This window comes from Rhinatrema bivittatum, chromosome 5 (genome assembly GCF_901001135.1).
Source record: "Rhinatrema bivittatum chromosome 5, aRhiBiv1.1, whole genome shotgun sequence".
Taxonomy (NCBI): Eukaryota; Metazoa; Chordata; class Amphibia; order Gymnophiona; family Rhinatrematidae; genus Rhinatrema; species Rhinatrema bivittatum.
The window spans coordinates 50993149-51019443 of record NC_042619.1 but is presented as its reverse complement, the minus strand read 5'-3'; the positions used below and the strand labels follow the sequence as shown (position 1 = coordinate 51019443).

At 44.5% G+C, this 26295-nt stretch overlaps 1 protein-coding gene across 3 annotated transcripts in view; it reads right to left on the bottom strand.

Annotated features, from left to right (window-relative positions):
* DEUP1 (deuterosome assembly protein 1) overlaps nucleotides 1–26295 on the bottom strand; it is a 395279-nt gene that overhangs the window by 78127 nt on the left and 290857 nt on the right. For all 3 annotated transcript variants that reach the window (XM_029602319.1, XM_029602316.1, XM_029602317.1), the window contains one exon: nucleotides 923–1214. In XM_029602319.1, coding sequence (XP_029458179.1) covers nucleotides 923–1214 — 292 coding nt within the window. The remainder of the gene's footprint in view (nucleotides 1–922; nucleotides 1215–26295) is intronic.

Here is a 26295-nt window from a genome sequence, read left to right as displayed (position 1 = left end):
TTTATTCCTCGCGCTCCCACAGCGAAGAGGCCCAAGCCAAAGCTCTTCCGTCCAGATAAGACAAGATATAGGTGGTCTTGACATTAGCTGTAGGGAAATGGCTAGGTTGCAGGGAAAAGTGCATGCAACACTGGTTAAGAAAACCTCTACATCTCCAAACTTCCCCCGAGAAGCGTGTTGGAGCAGATAGAGGTACAATAGTCTTGACCGCCACTTCTGGTGGTGTAACCTCTTTACCTGAGGTGGTGGGTAAGTTCATCTGTGCGTGCAGCTGGTTGAATGTAGCAGTCAAATTCTCCAGCGCATTCTGCTAGTTCGGAGATTCGCTGGGCCAGGCCTGGAATGGCCTGCAATGCGGTGAGCTGAGTCGAATCCATGGAGTTGGCAATCTGTTATGGTTAAGCGGTGTTTCGGTGGATTCTTGGGTACTGTGGCAGGTGACCACGCCCACAGGGAGGGGCCCCTTGGGGAGCCACAGTACTGGGCTAGACTCAGGATGCACAAACACAGAATTAGATCTTCTTTTGTACAGCTTGATGTATATCTCCAGAGGTATGGTTTGGCCTCTGTTGGAAACAGGATGCTGGGCTTGATGGACCCTTGGTCTGACCCAATACGGCAATTTCTTATCTTCTTATGTTCTTATACCAACTTGGGCAGTAATTATTTATTTATTTATTTATTTATAGTTTTTATATACCGGTGTTCCTGTATAATATACATATCACACCGGTTTACAAGGAAATAAAACTGACGCCTCGTAGGGCGGTTTACATTGAACAAAGTTTAGAAGCGATGCATTTAAAAACTTGGAAAAACAATTTTTTCCACCCTAAATAAATGCTTTCTTCTAAGTTCTAAATATGTTTACTTACTTTAGAAAGTCACTAGAAGAAATAAAGATAAGTCAGTAGCTACTTACCATTGTAATACCATCCTCCTGGCTGTAGTGAGAGAGAAGGGAGCTGCTAGACATGTCTTGGTTAGGAGGCAGTTTGTTCTGGTGGTGTAAATAGCCAGTTATAGCCATTTCAGATGAACTATCTGGTACTCTGTCAGGATCCCTGTAAATGTTCTGAGAGAGATTGTTCCAGCTGCTGTAAACAGTAATATCACCACTTTCACTGTGAAAGGCATGATTTTTGTTGGTGTAATTTCTAGCAGATTCAAATAGTTTTGTTTTCATTTTCCACTTGTTTTCCTGCTGGCACATTCTAAAATAAAGAAAAAAATGTATTTAACAACGAATATCTTTCAAACTATAATAAGAAAGTGAAACTTTCTGGAAATCTGCAACATATTCAAGGGCTCTGTTTAAAATATGTTTTGTGTTTGTTGATAGAATTATTTCCCCTTTATAAATGCACTAAAAGCAAATGAAAGATTAACAGGCCCAGGTTTGTGAACTGCATTTCCAAGTAGAAGATCTATATTAGATTCCTATTTCAAGTACCTGAGACTTCAGGCTGCAATACTTTTAACTCTGAAAGAAAGAGAAAGTAACTTCTATTAAGGAGGCAAACGAAAGCAAGGGTTTCTATTGGTAAATTTTATTTATTTTTTTATTAACAGTTTTTTTTATACCGACCTTCATAGTAAATTACCATATCGGATCGGTTTACAATTTAACAAAAGGGAAAAAACTAGAGTAACAACATGAAAGCAATGGTTCTCAACCCAGCCCTCGGAACACACCTAGCCAGTCAAGTTTTCAGGATATCCACAATGAATATGCATAAGATAGATGTGCAAACAATGGAGGCAGTGCATGCAGTTTATCTCATGCATATTGTAACACAGTCCAAATAGTACCAGGGTCTATGTAAATTTTGCAGCTCTTTTGTAAATCGCAATGGCTGGTTAACTTAAACTCTCAACAAATGAAAATTAATGGCTTAGATTTTCAGGTTTAGCAATCTGTGAGCTATAGCTTGTTGAGGTCAGTATATAATGCTACTTACAGGGGGGGGGGGGGGGGGGGTTTGCTAAAGCCTAATTAGCATTTCACAGAATTTATTACATTTGTATATGTGCTAAATTTAGCATCCACATGCCAACATCTTGCCAGACTGGTTTAGTGTTATAATGGCTATGTAACTGATTATAATCATGTGGGGAAGATAACAAGGACACAGGAGATCAGTAGAAAAGTTTACTTTATAAAACAGTATTATAATACACAAGTGTTCTGACAAAAATATAATAAGTAACACAGGCAATACATCAGAGACTATAGAATGAGTGTGTATAAGAAAATAATGAGTAAAAACAAAACTATTACTAGCAATACGCTTATGTACAGAACAGCAAAGAGAGAGAGAAGATAATATAATACAATAACACAATAATTCATAAGTTTTAATTCCTTATCTTGCCCTCAATAGTTAAGCAGCACAACCTGATGGTGTTGTCCCCACAAACAGTGAGATAAAATTTATTTATTTATTTTTAATTTTTATAGACCGAAGTTCTTGTAGGAACTACAAATCAATCCGGTTTACATACAACTTTTAAATGCCCAAAAAGAGTAGGGGGCTTTACATAGAACAATTGAACAATAAAACAGGTAACAATAGAACAATAACAATAAAACCAGGACTGGATCAGCTTGACCAGAACAAATGAAATCAGTTGTTTCCTAAGACAGTGTTTCCCAACCCTCTCCTGGAGGCGCATCTAACCAGTCAGGTTTTCAGGATTGCCACAATGAAAATGTATGAGATATATTTGCATGCCCTGAATCTCCAATATATGTGAATCTGTCTCATGCATGTTTATTTATTTATTTATTTATTTATTTATTTAAAGCTTTTATAGACCAGTATTCGTAGGAACATCATATCGGTTTACAAGGAACTTAAACATAGAATATTGAACAGGGTGCATTACAACTTGGGTGGGGGGGGGGGGAGATCAACAGAGCTTGAAGGGAATAGAGAATATATAGACTGGTTAATAATAGCGGAAATAGCTATAAAATTGTTGTGTCTGTCGCTGCCCGACGTCTCCGCTCCGCCCACCTTACCTTGTTGGCGACTCCCTTCGGGGTTCATGGAAGGCTAGCTGCTGCTGCGTCTCCATACCGTCCTCCTCCGGCGTCCTCGGACCGGCTTGACACTGCAAGCCGCCATGTTGACCAGATGCCTAAGCGCGTGCGCGCGGCCTGACTGATGTACCAGCATTGGCGTGAACCTCAGGGACGTCCCCCTGATATGACGTCACCAGCTCCAGATATTTAAGGTCTCAGTTTTCGCTAACAAGACGAGTTAGCAAGTGATTGATTTACCTAACTTCCCCCTGGTCGCTGCGGATGGGATTTGCTCTCCGCAACCCTAGCTACTCTGCCTCCTCGGACTTCACTAGAGGTACCCGCTCCTCGGGGGCCTCTCTCTCTCTTTTTCTTTTCAAGTCGCAGTCCGGAACCGGTACTCGCTTCTCGAGGGCCCACGTCCCGGACTTGCTCCTGAATACCACTTCTGCTAAGAAGTCATCGCTGCTTACAACATTAGTGAGTTTCCATCTATCTCTCAGAGCTTTCCCTGGGATCAGGTACTCGCTCCTTGAGGGCCTAATGCATACCATCTCCTGGGCTGCCTCAAGAGACTATTGTGTGAGTGTTACCATCAAGGACTTGTTCCATAACTCTGCATATAGTACCTACTCACTTTCTTAGTTTCTCTACAGCTCAGCCACTTGGGGATCGCTATTCCAGTACCTGAGGGACTACAGCCCAGCCGGGCATTTCCAGCTCACTACTGCCACCTCTGGTGGTTTACTATATTGTCTAATAAAAGAACTAATGTGTGTCTCTGTCTTCTACACTAAGCCTGAGTAGTGGTCCCTCTTGGGATTTCCCCCGAGGGCGTGGTCACCTGCCACTGGTCCAAGGATCCACCCACAACTATTCTAAACAACAGATTGCTAACTACCAGCTTTTATCAACAGAGCTTTTAATGACAGATTGCTAACTCCCAGCTTTCACTACAGAGCTTTAATATTGACAAAAATAGAGGATATGCATATAAGTATACAACTAGGTAAGAATAGAGGATATACATACAGTACATTATTAGATCATATAGTAGAAAATGCATTCAAGGATACAAGAATACGGTTTTGATATTGATGATGCAAGGAAGGATGGTTGGGTGGATCAACTTACGGCAGATGATAGAGACTGGGGAGAGGCCTGGAATAAGTGCCTTAAAGTAGGATTAGGGGGGACAGGAGGGGGGGGGGATGAGGGGAATACATGGGCAGGAGGAGGGAATAGGGACTCGGTTGGGGGGGATATGGAGATTTTTTTGGGTCTGAAGTGGATTCAAGTGTGAGGGAGGGAGGGGGCGAGGAAGGAGGAGGGTAAGACGAAGGAGATGAGGTAAATTGGTGGCAGGGGGGGTAGAACGCTATTCAGGGAATGCCTGTTTAAAGAGCCAGGTCTTTAGTTTTGTTCAGTATTGATATCCTGAAAACCCGACTGGTTAGGTGCATTTCCAGGAGAGGGCTGGGAAACACTGACTTAGAAAACATAGGGTTACCAACTGACTTCATTTGTTCTAATAAAGTTGATCCAGTCCTGGTTTTATCTTACTGCTTACATTAGACTTATAATTCTGCTTTTCTTACAGAATGCAAACATACAAGTGTATACATGCATTAATATAAATGTTAAGGGAGGGTTGAGAAATACTGCTCTAAGATAGTGGTTCTTAAACCTGTCCTTGATCTACTGCCATTCTGTTTTTCAGGATATTCCTAATAAATATGCATAACATATTTATTTATTTAAAAACATTTATTACCTGCCCTTCCTATGTTCAGGGTGAGCTACAAGGTACATATATAATTAAAAACAATACTACAATTAGACCTTAATAAAGTCACATCATTAAAAACACAAAAAGGACAAAAGTATAGCCTACAGAAATTTTAAGATGGAATTCTTATCAACAGTAGGCTTTCTGGCATAGGAATTTTTAAATGTCTTTTTAAAGAATTTAGGCTCTTTTAATAACCTGATTTCATTTGGAAGGGAGTTCCAGAATAAGGGCATTGTTATCAAGAAAGCTCATTCTCTAGTTTCCTCCAAAAGTGCAGTTTTGGAGGAGGGAACATGCAATAGGCCCTGACTAGATGATCTCAATAATCTTGCTGGGGTATGTATTTTTAAGGCAGCAGTGATCCATGGAGAGGTGATATTATAAAGAAGGTTATGAATGTGACTGGCAATTTATAAAGGATATGAAATGTAATATGTAACCAATGAAGTCACTGTAGTACTGGTGTTATGTGATTACAAATGGGTGAACCAGTCAATAATCTGGCTGCTGAATTCTGATTGATTTGAAAGGTTGGATTGTGTAGGCAGGAAGACCGAGGAACAGAGAATTACAATAGTCTAAACTGGAAAATAGGAGAGACTGAAGAACAGTGCGAAAGTCAGCAGGATCTAATAGAGGTTTCAGATGATGAAATAATCCAAGTTTATAGATTGAAGCTTGTGTAAGAGATTTAATGTGCTCTTGCATCGAAAACGCGGGATCAATAACATTCAAATTATGAACAGTCTTTGAAATGAGATGTTGATGTTCTTGAAAATAATCCCAGTTGGGATATGTGGATTGGGGAAATGAGACAGAATCATAATTTCATTTTTTGAAATATTGAGAGCAAGCTTATTAGCAGATAAACAGGTATGAACAGTAGACAAGCAGTGTATTATGTATTCCTCGATTTCATTCCATGAATTTTTAGGGGAAAAAAGAATTGCATGTTGTCTGCATACAACTTATAATGAACTTCAAGCCTGGCAAGAAGATAAAGCAAAGGGGTCAAATAGATGTTAAATAATGCAGCAGATAAAGCCAAGCCTTGGGGTGCACCGCAGTTCAATAGGATCCAAGCAGAGGTTTTGGTTTCAACCCCGAGCTGGTTGATTAGTAAGATAGGAGGAGAACCCTGAGTTGGTTGATTAGTAAGACAGGAGGAAAACCAGGTCAGTACAGTGCCCGCAATACCCAATAACTGAAGTTGAGTCAGAAGAATGGTGTGTTCTATAGTATTAAAGGCTGCTGAAATATCAAGTAAAATAAGAGCAAAAGATACTCCACCGTCAAAACTGCGTCTAAGTGTATCAGAACTGGAGAGTAGGAGTGTTTCATTGTAATGGTGTTTGTGAAAACCGAATTGGTATTGGTCTAGGATATCATGAGAGTCAAGAAAGTTTGTGAGTTACTGAAGGACTATGCACTTAATGATTTTGTTAAGGTATGGTAATGATGAAATAGGATGATAATTTGATAGTAAGGTCAGATCTACTGAAGGTTTTTTAAGAATCGGCTGGATTGAGGCTTTGTTTTATAAAATCAGGGAGTAACCATAACTGAAAGATGTTAGTCAATTTTATAATAAATCCAGAAGTTTCATTTCTTATTAATTTATTAAGGCTGTGGAACAAGAGTTTAGAGGGCTTGAGGAAGAATTCATTTTCAATATTACTTGAATAATATCAGAATCGGTAATCACATCAAAATCTTTCCTTACTGGTCCATCTAAAACCAAATCGTTGGCTGTAATTGTTACGCGTGCCGCCCGCAGCAGACCTGCAGCACAGTCCTCTCACCTCTCTGCAGTATCCCCAGCTCCTGGTTCCTCGTCTCTGACGGCAGTAGGTCGCCAGCTCCGTCCTCGGGCCTCCCCTGGTGCCTCCGGCTCTGCTACAGTACCTGGCGTTCCTGGTCCAGCCACCACCTCCATTGCTTCCCGTCGGGCCTCTCCATGTGGCCTGCGGAGAGACACTGCTACATGGTGCTGCGCCCCTCCCTAGGTGCGCGCGCATCACCAATGTTTAAGTAGGGATCGCAGTGGGAACCTAGCCGCAGCCCCGGATGATGACATCAGCGGAGCACCGGTACTTAAGCCCTGGCTCCACTCCCTGGCTTTGCAACAGGTCTCCTCACTGTTCGAGTACTCGTTGCCTCTTCAGAGATTCGTCTCACTCCTGTGTTCCTGTTCCTCGCTGTTCCTGGTTCCTGATTCCTTGCCTCTATTTTCCTGCTCTTCACCTTTCCTCAGATTGCCTACATGGACTTTGACTTTGCTTTGCCTGACCACGCTATTGACTCTCTCCAAGCCCGGACCTCTGCTTCACCTGACCACGCCATTGACTCTCTCCAAGCCCGGACCTCTGCTTCGCCTGACCACGTCATTGACTCTCTCCAAGCCTGGACCTCTGATTGCCTGACTACACTGTTGCCTTTCTCCAGACCCAGACCTCTGCATTTCCTGACTACGTTGTTGCCTCTCTCCAGACCCAGAATTCAGCATCGTTTGACTACGCTTGATCCTCTCCGTGTTCAGACCTCAGCTTTGCTTGCCACTGCTTCCAAATGCTGCCAGTCCTGACTCAAGCCTGTTCTTTGACACCTCTTCAGCTTACTTCCTAGACTTGGTCTATTTAGGCTTTGGCCTGCTCTTGCTTGGGCGCCCCCTGTCTGCCTACGTTCCTTTGGCACTCGAGTTTCCAGGACTCTACCTCATCCAGTGTAAGACTGTACCATCTCCCCTCTGCTGTCTCTGGGCTGATCACCATCTCCTCATCGACGACATACAGAGGTCCATCTAAGTCCAGCCGGCCCCAGCACCCAAAGGCTCAATCCGCGGGGAATGAGGGCTGGTATTGGTGAAGCTCCAGCTTGCCTCTGTTCATCAGCCCACTCCGTCTGCCGACAGTAGGGACCCGTAGGTCCTTACCTACGGGTTGTGTCAACCCCACCTTGGCCCAAGAGTCCAAGGTGGGGTTGCGCCGGACTTGAGTCCAAGTCCGGCGCAACAGTACTGTTATTGTGAGCTTGAAGTGTATTTTTGATATCAATGATTTTTTGACCAAAATATTCAGCAAACGTATTTGCTCTGTTCTCTCCTGGAGCGATTTGTGTATAATGAAAATAATGCATGCAAATATATCTCATTGATATTGCTTAGGGATATCCTGAAAACCTGACTGGGGAGAAAGGAAAAATTTAGCCACCATTATCCTACAAGAGGAATCAATAGTTACAGTAACTGATTAGTAGTTGGAATCTGCATGTTTTAGCAAGAGAAAATACAGGTTCTGAAAGGGGAAGATAAGTCAAATATAATGCTATGATTGTATGCATGTGGTGTGGCAGTAATGTCAAGAAGTGTTTATGAGTTGAGAGTGGAGAGAATAAAGGGAAAAAGGAAACAAGAAGAGTTCACTCTTATTCAGATTCAGTTCATGTGATGGCAGGACATCCAGCTAGACATTTTGGTAAAACAATTATATACATAAAGAAGGACCCAGGCATTAAGAAAAAGCAAAAAGAGTTGAGATTGTCAGTGTAAAGAAGAAAACAGGACTCAACAGATAATAGCACTTAGAAGGAAAAAAGAAGTACATCAGGTACCAAGAGCCTGATTCACTAACGGGCGGATTTTAAATGCCCTGCTCGCGTAAATCCGGCCAGATTTACACGAGCAGGGCCCTCGTGTGCCGGCGCGCCTATTTTGCATAGGCCGCTGGTGCGCGCAGAGCCCCGGGACACGCGTAAGTCCCGGGGCTTTTTTAAGGGGGCGTGTCGGGGGCGTCGCCAAATGACGCGGGGTTTCGGGGGCGTGACGCGGTGTTTTGGGGGCGGGCCCGGGGGCGTGGTTTCAGCCCGGGGGCGTTCCGGGGGCGTGACCGCACCCTCTGGAACAGCCCCCGGGTTGGGTCTTGGCGCGCCAGCAGCCCGCTGGCGCACGTGGATTTACATCTGCCTCCCGCAGGCATAAATCCATGGATAAAGGTAGGGGGGGGGGTTTAGATAGGGCCGGGGGGGGGTGGGTTAGGTAGGGGAAGGGAGGGGAAGGTGAGGGGAGGGCGAAAGAAAGTTCCCTCCGAGGCCGCTCCGATTTCGGAGCGGCCTCGGAGGGAACGGAGGCAGGCTGTGTGGCTCAGCGCGCGCAGGCTGCCCAAAATCGGCAGCCTTGCGCGCGCCGTTCCCGGATTTTATAAGATACGCACGGCTACGCGCGTATCTTATAAAATCCAGCGTACTTTTGTTTGCGCCTGGTGCGCCAACAAAAGTACGCGATCGCACTATTTTTTAAAATCTACCCCTAAGCTTTTCTCCCATTCTGTGTCAATGGGGGGGGGGGGGGGGGGAAGTTTAGTAAATCAAGTCCCAGTATTGTTAGGAAGAGTGATTCTCCGTAACTCTGAAGGACCTAGACCAGTGGTTCTAAAACCTGCCTTGGGGGACCTCCAGCCAATCGTGTTTTCAGGATATCCACAATGAACATGCATGAGATAAATCTGCATTCCCATAGCATATAATTTGCATGTCCATAGCCCATAACCTTCAGGACAGGTTTGGTAACCTTTGACCTAGACAAAAAGATAGAACCAAGCCAAAAATGATTCTAGGTTAAAAGGTACAGCAGAGTCCATCCTAATTTTTTTCAACTCCTGTATCCAAATTCTCATATTCAAAACCTCCAAGAAAGCTGTGAAATAGAAGTTGGAAACCCAAAACTAACTTTTGTGTTCCTTCTGATTTGGAGCTAGATGTTCTCCCTAGCCAGAAAGGAGCAAATGATAGTATAAAGAATATCAGGATAGAACGTAACAACATTTCATTACTAATCTTTGGAGACATATTCTTTTGAGTACGGAGGTAAATGGATATAATCACTTGAAACAGACAAAGCATAAGTTAGAGATACTCACAAGTCTGACTTATTAACTTTTTAGTATAATTTTCAGTAGTCATTTTTCTTGATTTAAATAGACATGCTATGATAGCAGACTGACCACGGAAAACATTTCAGGGGTGGATAGATAAAAAAATTATAATCTTGGGGGGGACACAAATGACCAATAGATTTTGCCCTCTTTTTTGACTTATAGCAAAAAGGAGATATGAAATTTACTTTGCATACAGGTGAAAATAACAGAAATGAAAACAAAAAACATATTACTGCTTAATATTTTATTTACATTTCTTTTTACATGGCAGTTTCTTCTTGCTCGTTTGGTTTCCAGCTCAATCAGAACCTGCTCCATGCAGTGATGATATACATATTCATAAGTTTGTAATTTTTGTTATTTTTGTTATTTTTAATAATGATTTAACAAGTGTTGCTTACCTGTAACAGCTGTTCTCACAGGACAGCAGGATGTTAGTCCTCACATATGGGTGACATCATCAGGATGGAGCCCAATCACGGAAAACTTCTGTCAAAGTTTCCAGAACTTTGACTGGCCCCTACTTGGCATGCCCGGCATGGCACTAACCCTGCAGCCAGCAGGGATCCCCCTTCAGTCTTATTTGATAGCTACAGGCAGTGCCGAAAAAATAAAACAACAAAACGTTACGAACCCAACACCGCGGGGCGGCGGGCGGGTTTCATGAGGACTAACATCCTGCTGTCCTGTGAGAACACCTGTTACAGGTAAGCAACACTTGCTTTCTCACAGGACAAGCAGGATGGTAGTCCTCACATATGGGTGAGTACCGAGCTGAGGATGTCCGAACATGCACCAAATGTACCCAATGGCGTGCAACAGGCACAACAACTGGGGTGGAATTTGGTAGAGGGCATCCTGAACCCCACTGGGCAGGCGGAAGGGTGTTGGTATGTCACGTTGGAAATAGGTTACGCAGGACAGATTGGCCGAAGATGGAATCTTGTCTTCCGGCTTTGTCCAAGCAATAGTGGGCTGCAAAAGTGTGGAGAGAACTCCAGGTGGCAGCCCTGCGAATGTCAGGAAGCGGCACCGATTGTAGGTGTGCTACTGAAGTCGCCATGGCTCTCACAGAGTGTGCTTTAACACGGTCTTGAAAAGGAATGCCTGCTTGCTGATAGCAAAAAGAAATGCAGTCCACCAACCAGGAGGAGAGAGTCTGCTTACCCACAGGTTGCCCTAATTAGTTGGGATGGAAAGAGACGAATAACTGAGTGCTCTTCCTGTGGGCAACTGTACGGTCTAGGTAGAACGCTAGAGTCCGTTTACAGTCAAGGGTATGCAGAGCCTGTTCCCCTGGGTTGGAGTGGGGCTTGGGAAAGAAGATAGGTAGTATGATGGATTGATTAATGTGAAACTCTGAAACTACCTTAGGCAAAAACTTAGGGTGAGTGTGGAGTACCGCCCGGTCTTGCAGGAGTTTAGTGTAAGGTGGATAGGTAACTAGGGCCTGTAACTCACTAACCCTGCGAGCTGAAGTGATAGCCAAAAGGAAAATCACTTTCCATGTGAGATATTTTAGGTCACAGGACAAGAGGTTCGAATGGTGGTTTTATGAGCTGCCTGAGAACCAGATTAAGGTCCCAAGAAGGGGCCGGAGGAAGTAAAGGTGGCTTGATATGGAGCAAGCCCTTTAAAAAGCGTGTAACAAGGATTGTACTGATATAGGAACCTCCCCGACACCTTTATGGAAGGCGGCTACCGCATTGACATGCATTCTGATGGAAGAGGTCTTTAGACCTGATTCCGATAAATGCCAGAGATAGTCCAAAAACCTTGGGATTGGACAGGAAAAGGGATTGCGAAGAACACCATGATGTATATCTTTTCCATTTACAGGAATAAGGCTTTCTTGTGGAAGGCTTCCGTGAAGCAATCAGGACACGAGAAACTGAATCTGAAAGGTTGAGTGGTTGAAGGATTAACCTCTCAACATCCATGCTGTCAGGGACAAGGCCTGAAGACTGGGATGGAGCAGACATCCGTTGTTCTGAGTGATCAGATGCGGGTCCGTTCCCAAGGGAATGTGCCTGCGGATGGAGAGATCCTGGAGTATGGGAAACCACACTTGGCATGGCCAGTGAGGTGCTAGCAGGATCATGGCTCCCTTGTCCTGACATGGCTTCACAAGAGTCTTCGAGAGAAGAGGAAGTGGAGGGAATGCATAAAGCAGACCGGTTGCCCACGAGAGGGAGAATGCATCTCTGGGCTGAGAGCGCTCGCTCCGAATGAGGGAGCAGTAATTGTCCACTTTGTGGTTCTGAGGGGACGCAAAGAGGTCTATTTGGGGATAATCCCATTGATGGAAGAGGAAGGTCGCTACTGAGGGGTTGAGAGACCACTCGTGCAGTTGGAAGACACGACTCAGTTTGTCTGCCAAGACATTGTGCACTCCTGGCAAATAGGTGGCCCTGAGGTACATCAAGTGGGAGAGCACTTCCGCCCAAATCTGCGCAGCCTCCTGACACAGAAGGAAGGAGCCTGTGCCTCCCTGCTTGTTGATGTACCACATGGCCACCTGGTTGTCCGTCTGAATCAGGATGACGTGATTTGATAGGAAATCCTGAAAAGCTCGGAGAGCATATCGCATTGCTCGAAGCTCCAGGAAATTTATCTGGTGTTTGGCTTCCTCTGGAGACCAAGATCCTTGTGTCTGTAGATCGTTCACATGGGCTCCCCACCCGAGGTTGGAAGCATCGGTGGTGAGAATGAGTTGAGGATCTGGTAGTTGAAAGGGCAGTCCCTGGAGGAGATTGTTCTGATCTTTCCACCAGGCAAGAGACAGACGGAGTGCGTCGGTGATGTGGACAATGGTCGACAGAGGCTGAGTAGCTTGAATCCATTGTGACCTCAGAGTCCAATGCATGAGCCTCATGGCCAGGCGGGCCATTGGTGTGACATTGATGGAGGACGCCAGAGAAGGACAAGGAATTGCCGAGCTGCTGCTGTATACCGAGACTGCAACTGGTGAGCGAGGGACACGAAGGTTTGCACTCCTTGTTGAGGTAGAAAGGCTTTTGCCTGCAAGGTGTCCAAGTCTGCCCCAATGAACGACAAGGTTTGAGATGGGACTAAATAGGATTTCTCGTAGTTGACGAAAAATCCTAGAGAAATTAGAGTGTGTAGGGTCAAATCCAGGGACGATCGAGCGGCTTGCTGGGTTGGGGCCCTGATTAACCAGTCGTCTAGATAGGGGTAGACGTGAACACCTTCTTTCCTGAGAAAAGCTGCGACAACTACGAGACATTTGGTAAAGACTCGTGGTGCCGATGCTAGGCCGAATGGAAGCACTCGGTATTGCTAGTGCTTTGGGCCTACTAAAAACCTGAGGTACTTGTGATGAGCTGGAGATATCGCAATGTGGGTGTATGCGTCATGGAGGTCCAGAGAGCAGAGCCAGTCTCCTCTTTGTAGAAGAGGTAGAAGCGAGCCTAGGGTTACCATCTTGAACTTTTCCCGCTGGAGGTACTTGTTGAGGGCACATAGGTCCAGAATTGGACGAAGCCCCCCGGATTTTTTGGGGATCAAAAAGTACCAGGAATAGAACCCTAGGCTTGTTGCGAAATTGGGACGGGTTCTATTGTTCTTAACTGGAGAAGAAGGGAAACCTCCTGCTCCAGAAGGACAGAGAGGTTCGTTACTCTCCACGCTTGTAGAGGTGGTGAGTCCGGTGGAAGAGCAAGAAAGTTTAGGTGGTAACCCTGAGCAATGATTGCTAGCACCCATTGGTCGGTTGTGATTGATTGCCACATGCCGTGAAAGTGGTACAATCAACCTCCCACTGGTATGCTTGGCAGAGGAATCAGGCTGCTGTTCTCCAAGGTAAAGTCAAAAACTTGAAGCAGGCCCCGGCTGGGGAGCTGCTTCTGGCTTTTGTTTCTGGGGCTGGTGAGGCTGAGGTTTTTGATAAGGCCTCGTAATTCGGGACCTTGGTGGTGGAGGATAGTCCTTCCTTGGGCGGAAGAATGACTTCTTAGAGTCCTACTTGAAGGGCTGTCTAGAGGGGAAGTCAGAAGGTATTGATGAGAAATGTTTGAGGGTCTCATGATGGTCCTTTAATTCAGCCACTATTTGCTGAATCTGTTCACCGAACAGATTATCTCCTATACAGGGCATGTCAGAGAGCCTGTCTTGTACTTCTGGGCGAAGGTCAGAAGACTTGAGCCAGGCCCAGCGTCTTGCCGAAATGGCAGTTGCAGACACTCTAGTGGAGGTGTTGAAGATATTGTAAGCTGTTCTTATCTCATGCTTTCCTGCCTCAAACCCCTTGTTGACAAGGATTTGAAGATGTTCTTGGAATTGGTCAGGCAGGGTTTCAGAAAAGTCCTGTATTTGCTTGAAAATGACCCTGTTGTATTGGGGCATGTACAGCTGGTAAGAAGCAATTCTGGAGATGAGCATGCCCCCTTGGAACACTCGTCGACCAATATTGTTTAGGAACTTGTGTTCCTTAATAGGAGGGGTAGAGGAGTGAGGCTTCGTCCTTTTTGCTTTCTTTTGAGCCGATTCTACCACAACTGAGTGGTGGTCGAGCTGAGATTTTTGAAAGCCAGGGGCTGACTGTACTAGATAGGTAGTGTCAGCCTTTCTGTGTACTGGGGCAATGGATGCAGGGTTTTCCCAGTTCTTTATGAGAAGGTCAAGAAGAACTTGATGAATGGGAATAGAAGTGATCACTTTAGGGGCATCCAAGAACTGGAGAAGCTCCATCATCTGGTGCCTATCATCCTGCTCCATCTGAAGCTGAAAAGGGACCAATTCCGACATTTCCTTCACAAAATTAATGAAAGAAAGGTCCTCTGGAGGAGAACGCTTTCTACTTTCAGTAGGAGAGGGAGGTGAAGGTAAGTCATCGGTGTCTGTGGAAGTATCATCACCCCAGGTGTCATAAGGTTCAGCAGGCTGACCTGTAGGACGAGAAGGGGGTTGGATACCTGAAGGGCCCGGCTGAGGCTCCGAGAAAATCGAAGGAATCACCGAGGGCACCGTGGACGCCCTGGGGGTATCGGTGCCGGCATCGATGGTGCCGATGTGCGTATCGCCCCCGATGAATGAATCGGTGGCGAGGGATGACATGGCATCGATGGTTCCCGGAAACCCGGGAATCACTGGTGGAAGGGCGGTCATGAGCGCCTCCATCCGGGATAGCAGCGGTGCCAGCGCTGCTGGAATCGGGTCGGTGACTGGTTCCACTCTCGGTGCCGGAGGAACCTGGAGTCGTTGCATCGCCTTGTCGATGGCCTCCTGGACCAGCCGGTCCAGTTCTTCCCTGAGACCTGGGGCAAGCAGCCCCGGCTCCGTGATGGAAGAGGGAGACTGAGGCACAGTCGGAGGGACCACCTTTACAGGCGGAATCGCGACTCCCAAACCCCGATCGGGTGAGGGTGGCCTCGATGTCTCGGTCGCAGGAATGGTCTGTGCCGTTCCTGGTCAGGCTTCTTCGATGGTGGCTTGGATGGTGGTGAGGTCGATGATTTCGCTCCCTCGACGGTCCGAGATTTACGATGCCGATGGTGATGTTTCTCTCTACGATCCCCTCGCTTGAGGGGGAGAAACGGGAGTCGATGGCCGTGAAGACGTCTATGGCGGGCGGTCACCGGACGGTTGTTGATGCTGGTGCGACTTCGACGGTGTCGGTTCCGATGACGTCGATGCGATTGACGGCGTCGGGGTGTGAACACGGAAAAGGAGTCCCATCTTCTCCATTCTGGCTTTGCGACCTTTTGGTGTCATGAGGGCACATTTGGTGCAAGTCAGGACATCATGCTCACGGGATAAACACATTACAGACTCCATGAGGGTCTGTGATAGACATGGTGCGAGTACAGTCCGGGCACCAACGAAACCGTGATGCCATGGCCATAGAAAAATCGAGCCGCGGTACGGTCGACGGCCAGTAGGCCGCAAGGGCAAAACTCGACGGTAATCGACGAAAAACGGTGAAAAACTTACCGGAGTACCGCGGCCTGAGAAAAGTTAGAGGAGGGGCCCCTGTGGGGCAATCTAAATTTAATTAACTCCGTGAGGAAAATTCCTGTCAGGAATCTCTTCAGAGCTCCTAAACCGCGAGGCTACTGCTGCGCGGAAAAAAGAAGACTGAAGGGGGACCCCTGCTGGCTGCAGGGTTAGTGCCATGCTGGGCATGCCCAGTAGGGGCCAGTCAAAGTTCTGGAAACTTTGACAGAAGTTTTCCGTGATTGGGCTCCATCCTGATGATGTCACCCATATGTGAGGACTACCATCCTGCTTGTCCTGTGAGAATATATGTGTTATGCAATGCAATTATTTTGTTTTATTGTATTGTTTTTCTTTGATGTAATTATGTATGTAATGGTGTAATCCAGCTTGAATATGGAGAAATGGTGGAATATAAAAATGGAATAAATAAATAAAAATATACCCTAAGAATTATTTTGTTGCTACCAAAGGCCTCCCTTGAGAACTCTACTGTTGAACTAGTCAAAGCTGTTGATATGACTCTTTTCAACCAACCCTACTCAGAGGCTATAAATGCTGTCTTTGGAGCATACCTGTTGCGTTTGACAGCTCGTGAGCTGTCCCCGCAAGCTGTCGCTCTTACCTTCATGGCCAGCTTTTTCCAGCTGGCCGCTGCATACCCGATATGGTGGAATGTGGCCGATCCCTCTCACAGCAGGGCATTGCCAAGCGCCGCCAGCGCCTCTCTTTGCTGTGTCCCTTAGGTGTGTGTGTCGTCTGCAGAGACCCCTGCCTAAGTTCTGCTGGTCCCGGCACCCAAAAGCTCAATCAGATGGGAACGTGGGAGTTCATAGGTGAAGGTCTTGACCTGTCTCTGCTTTGCTTGAGTCCACCTGCTGATGGTGAGAACCTGCAGGGCTCCTCCCTGCAGGTACAGCCAAACTCGCCTCGGCCTAAGGGTCCACAGATACAAACAGTTTGCTGAGGCAATGGACTTGGCAGACTTGATTTCACTTCAGGCCATTCCCGGTATAGCTCGCAGGCTGCAAGATCAACAGGGTGCTTTGGAGCTCCTGGCTGCAGTGATGCATCAGCTCATCACCTGTTTGGTCGCTCAACCATGCTGGCTGCCCCACTGCCATCAGTACTGGTACAGCCACCTCCCTCTATGCCCAGTTGGCTGGTTAGCCAACTGCCAGCTCCTCCTGGCACACCAGGGATCTAAAGCAGTGTTGGGGATTTCACAATCAGTGCAGGATGCACTTCCAGCTAATCTCCATTGTTCCCCAGTGAACAAGTCAAGACTATGTATATCTTATCGTTGCTAGATGGAGCTGCAATAGCCTGGGCTTCCCCTCTTTCTGAATGAGGGGACCCCCATCTTGCTTGATTTTCAACAGTTCACAGAACAATTCCGCTCTGTCTTTGAGGAGCCAGGTCGAGCGATGGCCCTGGCCTCTGACCTACTCCACTTTTGCCAAGGCTCCCAGAGTTTGTTGTGGAATTCAAGACACTAGCCTCAGAATCAAACTGGTGAGAAGACAACCTAGTTGCCATCTTTCTGGAGGGCCTCTCCAGGAGAATCAAGAACGAGTTTGTCACCCAGGAGCTCTCCACCTTAGAGGCTCTCATTGCCCTAACCAGTAAGATTGATTGATGTTTGCAACAAAGGCCTCAAGAGATCCATCCGACACAGAGAAACGTTCCTCTGGCATCCTGCTTCCAGTGCTTGCTCTCACCCATGGCTGCCATATCCTCTGTCTCTCTTCCTTCATCTGAGGAACCAATGCAGTTGGGCCGTTGCCACTTAGCCCCTAAAGAAAGGCTGAGTTTCAGGCAACAGGGCCTGTGTATCTACTGCACAGTCTGAGGCCACCTCCTGCCCAATGCCTAGAAGGCTGTGAAACTTAAATGCCTAGGGTCCATCCTGGATCCCAAACTCCTTCTGCTGGTCACACTGGAACTGGGCCCCACATGCTTTTCCACTCAGGCCTTGGTAGATTCTGGTTCATGAGGAAACTTCATCCTACAAGACCTGGTTAACCAACTCCAAATAACCAAGGTCCAGATTTCTTCCCTGGTGGTGATTTCCTCAGACTATGGGAATCCACTTCCAGGTCAAGTTACCCGGACCATGGAGCCTTTGATCCTCTGCGCCAGCTTCTTGCATTTGGAGAAGATCAGCTTCCACATGATCTCCAGAGCTGTTAATCCTATTTATTTATTTATTTATTTATTTAAAAGTATTTATATACCGTTTTTCAAAACAAGGTTTTTTTGTCAAAACGGTTTACATTGTAAAATGAAAATAAAGTAAAATAAAATAGAGTTAAAAAATTAAAGATAAAAATAAAATTAAAATACAATAACTGGTATATACCTCATGGTAACACAAAATCTAATTAAATAAATAGAAGTGGAGCTGGGCCGTAATACATTTTTTATGGGAGGGAAAAGGTAGGAAGAAATGAATGGGGGGGAGGGGACGCAAAGGTAGAAACATGAGTGATGTTAAGCATTGGGGGTAGGGGAGGGGTTGTTAAGTTACTGAGTGTTGATTATTTGAAGTAGTGTGTTGTGGATGGATATTAAATGCTAATTGAAATAAATATGTTTTTAATGATTTCTTAAATTGTTGGGTATTGGATAATGAACGAAGTAAATTGGGTATAGAGTTCCAAATGGTGGGTCCTGCTACAGAAAATGCTCTTCTTCTGGTAATATCAAGTCTAGCCTGTCGTGGAGAGGGGATGTCTAATAGGTTTTGAGTTAGTGATCTTAAATGACGGGTGGGTTTGTAAATGCGGAGTAATGAGCAGAGCCATGTGGAAGATGAGTTATGTAATAGGCTGTGGATAATGGTAAGGACTTTGTATTTTATTGGTAACCAATGTAAGGATTGAAGAATGGGTGTAATATGTTTTCGAATGGGAGTACCTGACAAAATACGAGCAGCGCTGTTTTGAATGATTTGCAAAGGATGAATTATAGAGTCGAAAAGTCCTAAGTAAAGAGCGTTACAGTAGTCTAGGCCAGAGAAGATTAGAGATTGTAGAATAGTTCGAAAATCCTGGTAAAAGAGAAGAGGACGGAGACGTTTTAAGAGTTGTAATTTATAGAAAGATTTTTTTGTTAAGGAAGAAATATGTTGTTTCATGGATAGGTCTGAGTTTATGATGACTCCTAGGTTTGTAGCGTATTGTGTAATAGGGATAGATGTTCCGTTTATAGACCAATGTGAAGGTGGACCAATAGAAGTCTCTGAGATAGAGGTTAAATGAACTATTTCAGTCTTGGATGGATTCAGTTTTAAGCGATTATGGGAGAGCCAGGAATTAATAGTGGATAAGTAAAGAGAAACCATATTTAGAGTATTAGACCAGGATGTTTTGTAGGGGACTAGGAATTGTATGTCATCTGCATAGATTTTGAATTGTAGATCGAGTGAAGAGAGAATGTGACAAAGAGGTAGAAGATAAATATTGAACAGTATAGGGGATAGTGATGAACCTTGAGGAACACCAGATGAAATTGTGTAAGCATTGGAGGAGTGATAATTAATGTTAACTTGCTGAGGGCGGTCTGTAAGAAAGGATATGAACCAATTTAGAACTGTACCTGTAATACCAATGGATTTAAGACCAGAAATGAGTATGTGATGATCAACGGTATCAAAGGCCGCTGAAATATCTAAGAAAACAGCAATGTAGTCAGTGTAGGAGTCACAAGCACGGAATAGGGTATCAAAGGAAGCTAGAAGGAGAGTTTCAGTTGAGTGACCTTTTCTGAATCCATGTTGATTAATGTGGAGAATGTTATTGTCTGATAGGAATTCGGATAGCTGACGTAAAACTGCAGATTCTATTAATTTGGCTAAAGAGGTAAGTGTTGCAATGGGTCTGTAGTTATTGAGATCGGTTACTTCTTTTGTATTGGATTTCATGATTGGTAGGATAGAGGTCTTTTTTAAGTTATTTGGAAATTGTCCTGTCTCTAAAGATTGATTGACTAAAGAACACAGAAAGGTACATGCATGTATACTGAGAGCTTTGAAGAAGGTACCTGAACAAGGATTTTCAGGAGAGTTTGAGTGCTTTTGTTTCTTTATTATAGTTAGTATGGTGTCTTCGGTTATGGATGTAAATTCAGACCATTGGTCATTACTGTCTTTATTGATAATGGTAGGATAAGGTAGTTGAGAGAATTCTTTAGAGATATTTGTTACTTTTGTTTTGAAATGAGTGGCAATTTTATTGCAGAAAGTATTGTCATATTCGGTGAAATTGTCACTTTGAGGGGTAGTCAGTTGTTTTACGATGTTAAATAGTATGTTTGGGTTTCCATTAGCTTTGGAGATTTTATTGGCATAGTAGTGTTTCTTAGCTTTGTCTATTTCTCTATTGTAACGGCGTAAGGCGCAATGGTAAGCATTTTTTGTTTCAATGGTTCGTTTGTGTTGCCATTTACGTTCAAGTTTTCTGAGAGATGTTTTGTATGAGTGTAAAGTTTTTGTGTACCATGGGGAATTTGATTTCTTTTTGTTATTGTTCTGGTGGATTTGTTTAAATGGGGCAATAGTATCCAGTGTAGATGAGATAATACGGTTCCATTTTTCTACTGAGTCTTCTATAGTTTCTGAGATAGTATTAGGTAGAACGGGAGAAACTGTTTCGATAAAGGTATCTACGTTGATATATTTTCTTTTGGAAAACTTTATATGTTTTTTGGATCCTTGAGTATTATGAACTATGTTAATGGAGAATTGAATTTTGTGATGATCAGACCAAGGTATCGGAGATATTGTAATTTCGTCCCTAATAGGAGTGGTAAAAAGTGGGTTGAAAAATACTAGATCCAGTATTTGACCTTTAGTGTGAGTTGGAGTCTTTATGAGTTGTTCCCAGCCAAGACCAGACATAGAGTCCATGAATGAGTTTGTAAGTGTTGAGGGGGCCTGCCATGACTCACTTTGATTGCTCCGCCCTAGAGCTTACTTGCTGGGGCCATGATGTACAGACTTCTGCTTGGTACCCATGGAACTGTCTCGCCCACTGATCATGGCTTCTGCACTTCCAGGCCTTCCCGTTCAAAATCCAGATTATGCGGACGTCTTTTCAAAAAAGAATGCCGAGATCCTGCCTTCTCACTGCGTGTATGATTGTAGCATAGAACTTGTTCCTGAAGCTATACCCTCACAGGCTTGGGTGTAACTCCTATCTCTCCCAGAGACTCAAGCCATTTCAGCCTACATCTAAGAGAATTTGGACCATGGATTCATCCAGCCTTCCTCTTCCCCGGTGGGGGCTGGATTCTTCTTTGTTGCGAAGAAAGATGGATCCCTTCAGCCATGCATAGACTACTGCAGCCTGAATGCCATCACTATGAAGGACTGCTACCCCTTGCTTCTAATAGCTGAGCTCTTTGATCGCCTACAGGGCGCCAAGATATTCACGAAATGGGATCTCAGGGGTGCATACAATCTTATTTAATTAATTAATTTATTTAGATTTTTATATTCCACTTTTTTCACTCTTTTCAGCACTTCAAAGTGGATTACATTAAGGTACTTGTCTGCAACAAGGCCTATGATGAATGGAAGACTGCGTTAAACATCCACAATGGGTACTACGAGTATATGGTTATACCTTTCTGGCTTTGCAATGCCCTGACTGTGTTCCAGAAAATGGTCAACAAGATCTTTCACGATCTGCTATATACCTGCATGGTTGTATACCTGGATGACATATTGATTTTTTTCTGGTCTTTGAATCTGCACATCCGTTGCAACACCTTCGACAAAATAACCTCTACACCATGCTGATAAAATGTCTCTTTGAACAAGAGGAACTCCCCTTCCTCAGGTTCATAGTCTCATGAGACAGATTTCAGATGGACCCAGCCAAGGTAAAAGCTATCATGAAGTGATGTCGCCCACTGGGGCTCCGAGCCTTACAAAGATTTCTGGGGTTTGCAAATTATTACTGTCAGTTTATACCTAATTACTGTTCCCTGGTGGCCCCATTTACTGCCCTTACCCACAAGGACACCAACACCAAAGACTGGCCACCAGAAGCTACTGAGGCTTTCCATAAATTAAAAAACGCCTTTGCTGACAAGCCTTGTTTGTGCAACTCAGACGCCACTCAGCCCTTCATTCTAGAGGAAGATGTCTCTACCCTGGGGGTAGGAGCTGTCCTCAGTCAGCACAATTCTGAAGGGGTACTTTGCCCGTGTTCCTTATTTTCCAAGAAGTTTTCTTCGTCCGAGCGCAACTACTGCATTGTGGATTGAGAGCTTCTTGCTGATGGCTCTAGAGGAATGGCTTCAACTTCTAGAGGGGGCTCAACATCTTATCATTACATATACGGATCACAAGAACCTTGAGGATCTATATCAAGCTCAGCAACTCAATGCTAGACAGGCCCACTGGTCCTTGTTCTCTGCTTGCTTCAACTTTGAGTTGCAATATTACCCAGCAGTCAAGAATCAACGAGCGGATGCCCTTTCCCATTCTTTCCAGACTGAGGATGTTTTGGAATCTCCTAGGTACATCATTGATCCCACTAACATAGTCCTGGCCACTGTGGCACCTGTCCCTCCAGGGAAGACAGTAGTGCCTTCCAGACTACGTGAGAGAGTGCTGAAAAGGGCCCATGACTCCCATGTAGCAAGACAACCTAGATGGGTGTGAACCCTTGAACTGTTTCAGCGACTTTATTGGTAGCCCCAAATGAAGCAATATGTCAAAGCCTATGTTTATTTATTTATTTATTTGCAAATTTTTGTATACCGACATTCGTTAGGCAAACATCACATCGGTTTCCATGTAACATAAAACTGGCCAACATGGCTTTACAATGAAACTGATAATGGAACTGGGTGGAGGGAAGGTGGGGGAAAACACAGGGAATTACTGAACGAAAAGAATATAGGCTATAAACATGACAATATATAAGCAATAAAATTATATACAGGGATTATTTACAAGTAAATTATTTGCAGTGGATGAGTTTAGGGTTAGGGGGAGCAGGGGGGGGCAGTGGAGGGGTTTGGGGAGGGTAAGTGACTTGTGTCCTACCTGCACATAGCAAACATCTCTGCATGGCCAACCCTGGAGGCTGTTACGGCAGCTGCCAGTCCCCAGGGAACCCTGGACCCACTTATCCACAAACTTTATCATGTCTTTATCATATCTCTAATGGCGCCACCGTAATATGGGTGATGAATGATCATTTCTCTAAGATAGCACACTTCATCCCATTACCAGGCCTTCCTTCCGCTCCCAAGCTGGCATGCCTGTTTACAAGGTTCCATGAACATAACCAGCGCTATATTACCTACTACTGTGGTCTATGCCTGTTTACCCTCCATGTCTTCTGTTTACATGGTTTACCGAAGCATATACTATCAGATAGAAGAGTTTAGTTCACTGCACAGTACTGGTGCTTGCTCTGCAAAACATTTGGTATCATACTCAACTATACAATGGTTTACCACCTATTAGGCAAGGGACAATCAGAATGTACGAACCGCTCCTGTGTCAATGAACACCAGCACAACTGGGCTGTCCTTCTGCTTTGGGCCGAATTCTCTCATAACAATTACGTCAATGCCGCTACCGGCTCTTCTCCTTTCCAGCTAGTTTATGGGAAATAACCTCTGCCCCGTTACTACTAAGTATGGCAGTTCCTTCACCTTCGGCTTAGCTCTCTTCCCAGGAATTGCATGATCTATGGGAACAAACTAATCATTTGATTGCAAAAGCCACCACCCGAGCCAAGAAAATGGCAGATGCCCAATGGAGGCCAGCACCTCAGTTCAAGATAGGTGAAAAGGTCTGGCTAAGTACCTGGCACTTTTGCCTATGGCTTCCCTTGATGCATTTAGCAGCACACTTCATTGGGACTTTGTTAGTGGTATGACAATTGGGCCTGGTCATGTATCTTCTAAAGCTGCCACTCACCTTGAAAATCTACAATGTGTTTCATGTTTCCCTATTCAAACCACTGGTACTTTCCTGGCCCTCCAGAGCACCGCTCGAACCTCAAGAGAGGTATATGAAGTTCAAGAGATCTTGAAGCCCAAGAGATCCTAGACTCCTGCCGAAGAGGCAAGAAAAATGACTACCTGATCTCCTGGAAGAACTATGACTCAGAGGAAAACTCATGAAAGCTATCATCCAACATATTGGATCCCAATTTACTGAAGGACTTCCACCAGTGGTACCCAATGAAACCCAAACCCAAAGTCTCGGGAGGTAGGCTTTAAGGGGGGGGGGGGATACTATTCTGTTTGATAGCTTGCGGGCTGTCCCCACAAGCCACTCTTACCTTCATGGCTGGCAAGCTCCAGCCGACTGCCACCATCCCCAAAGTGGTGGGATACCGCCGATCCCTCTCGTATCAAGATGCTGACAAATGCTGCCAGCTCCTCTCTCAGCTGTGCCCCTTAAGTGCATTTATAGCTGACATCGAGACTCATAAAGGGATCACAGTGGGAAAGTCCTGCGGCTCCTACTGATGACATCATTCCTGTTTCTCTATATAAGGGTAGCTCTCCCAATGCACTCTGCCTCAGCAACAGGTCCAGCTACTGCCAAGTACTGCATGTTGCATCTCAGCTTGTTTCCAGTTTTCGTTCCAGTCTATTTCCAGTTTTGTTGCCCACTTGTTCCAATCCTTGCTTACCTGCCTCTGACCTCTACCTGGACTTCAGATACACCTGACTGCCACCTGCCTCTGCCTGGACTTCGGATACACTTGACCATTGCCTGCCAATGACCTTTGTCTGTTCCCTGGATATGCCTGATTGCCGCCTGCCTATGATCCTAGCCTGGCCTTTGCCCATCTCTCCTGTTGTCTGCAGAAATCCGTGGCTAAGACCTGCTGGCCCTGGCATCCAAAAGCTCAACCCGAGGGGAAAATGGGCAGGTATAGGTGAAGGTCCTGACCGATCTCTGCTTCACCTGGTTCCGCCTGCAGGTAGAGCCTGGTTCCGCCTGCAGGTACAGCCAATCTTGCCTCAGCCCAAGGATCCAAAGACTCAACAATCCCCTTCCACCACTAGCCCTAGGAACATGAAGTTGGCTTGAGAAATGAATCTGTGTCTCCCTCACAGCACAATCAGTACTGGGCCATTGAACCTGCCTGCAATGATTTTCTTTAAGAGTAAATTCTTCTAATGCTTGCACAAATGGCCTTTGTGATAAAACCTTCAGTTCTCTGTTTCTAACTTAGAATTTTCTCCTTTAAATATAATAAAATTCACCATTTCCAAAACCACAATATGAGCAGAGATAAATCTATATTTCTTTCAAATTCAAGCAATCCATCATTCACTATATCCAAATTAAAAAAATGAAGGCGCAATAGTATTGATGAAAAACGCTGAAAAGTATGACATTAAAGGATATATTTCAGTGGTGTTGACCCATTTACTAATATCTATACTGTATTTCGTGTAGATAATTTTACACAGTATATTTTCTAGTTTATATATTTTTTTCTTAAGGGCCATTCGTATTACAATGTGCTAATGGGCAGTAGGACCTTTTCAATGATCCTTAACTAAACCTGTACAAGATTAAAACTAATTGGAATTATGGCACTGAAGGATACTCTCGCTCAGCAGATTCCAACTCATTTTACAATGCCTATCTGGTCAGCTGATTTCCAGGATATGTACAATTAACATGTATGAGATATATCTGCATGCATCAAATGTATTCCAAATATATTTTTGTGCATATCCTGAAAAACAGACTGGTTGGATGGGCCACGTTGGGAACTACTGCTCTAGTTGAATGTTAACCTTTACTTCCTTCTCCTTGAAATAAGGCAGAGTACATTCTGTCTCAGCATCACCCAATATGATTAATAGTATGCGGAGGCTCTCCATTCTTAGACAGTCAGGATGAAAGTGGGGATTTGTATTATTAAGAGGTACAGTACAGCTAAAAGGCTATTGATTAATTGTGCTTCAGAATGCAAAAATACACCCTGAAGCTACACATTTACCAATACACAAACACAACATTTTACCGTTTATATTCTATTACTTGAGTCCTTTTATTTAATGCAAGAGATTAAGACCTCTATGATATCCAATTATTTGTTCTATTTTTAAAACATATTGCCTATTTTTCTTAGCTGGAAGAAATATTAACCTTACTTGCCCTTCTTACCACCATAATTACTACAGAAACAGAAATGCATATTAAACAGAAGTCCCATTATTTATCAAATTTATTAATACAATCCCACACCAGAGAATACTACTACCACTATTTATCATTTCTACAGCACTGTTGGACATTCACAGCACTGAATAAATAGATCTGTATTATCAATTCTACCCTACAGTTCATTTACACTTTACATTTGCACACAATAAAAAAAAAAACAATTCAAACACCATTCTTTTTTTCTTTCAGAATGTATTTGGTGCCCTTACTCAGGACAGCTTATAAGGCATTAAGGGCCTGATTCATTAAAGGCTTCTCACATAGAAACAGAATTGGAGATGTAAAGAGTATGGTCTTAAATGAAGATATAGACATACCAGGTATGTCAGAGACTTGTGGAAGAGTAGCCTAGTAGTTAGAGCAG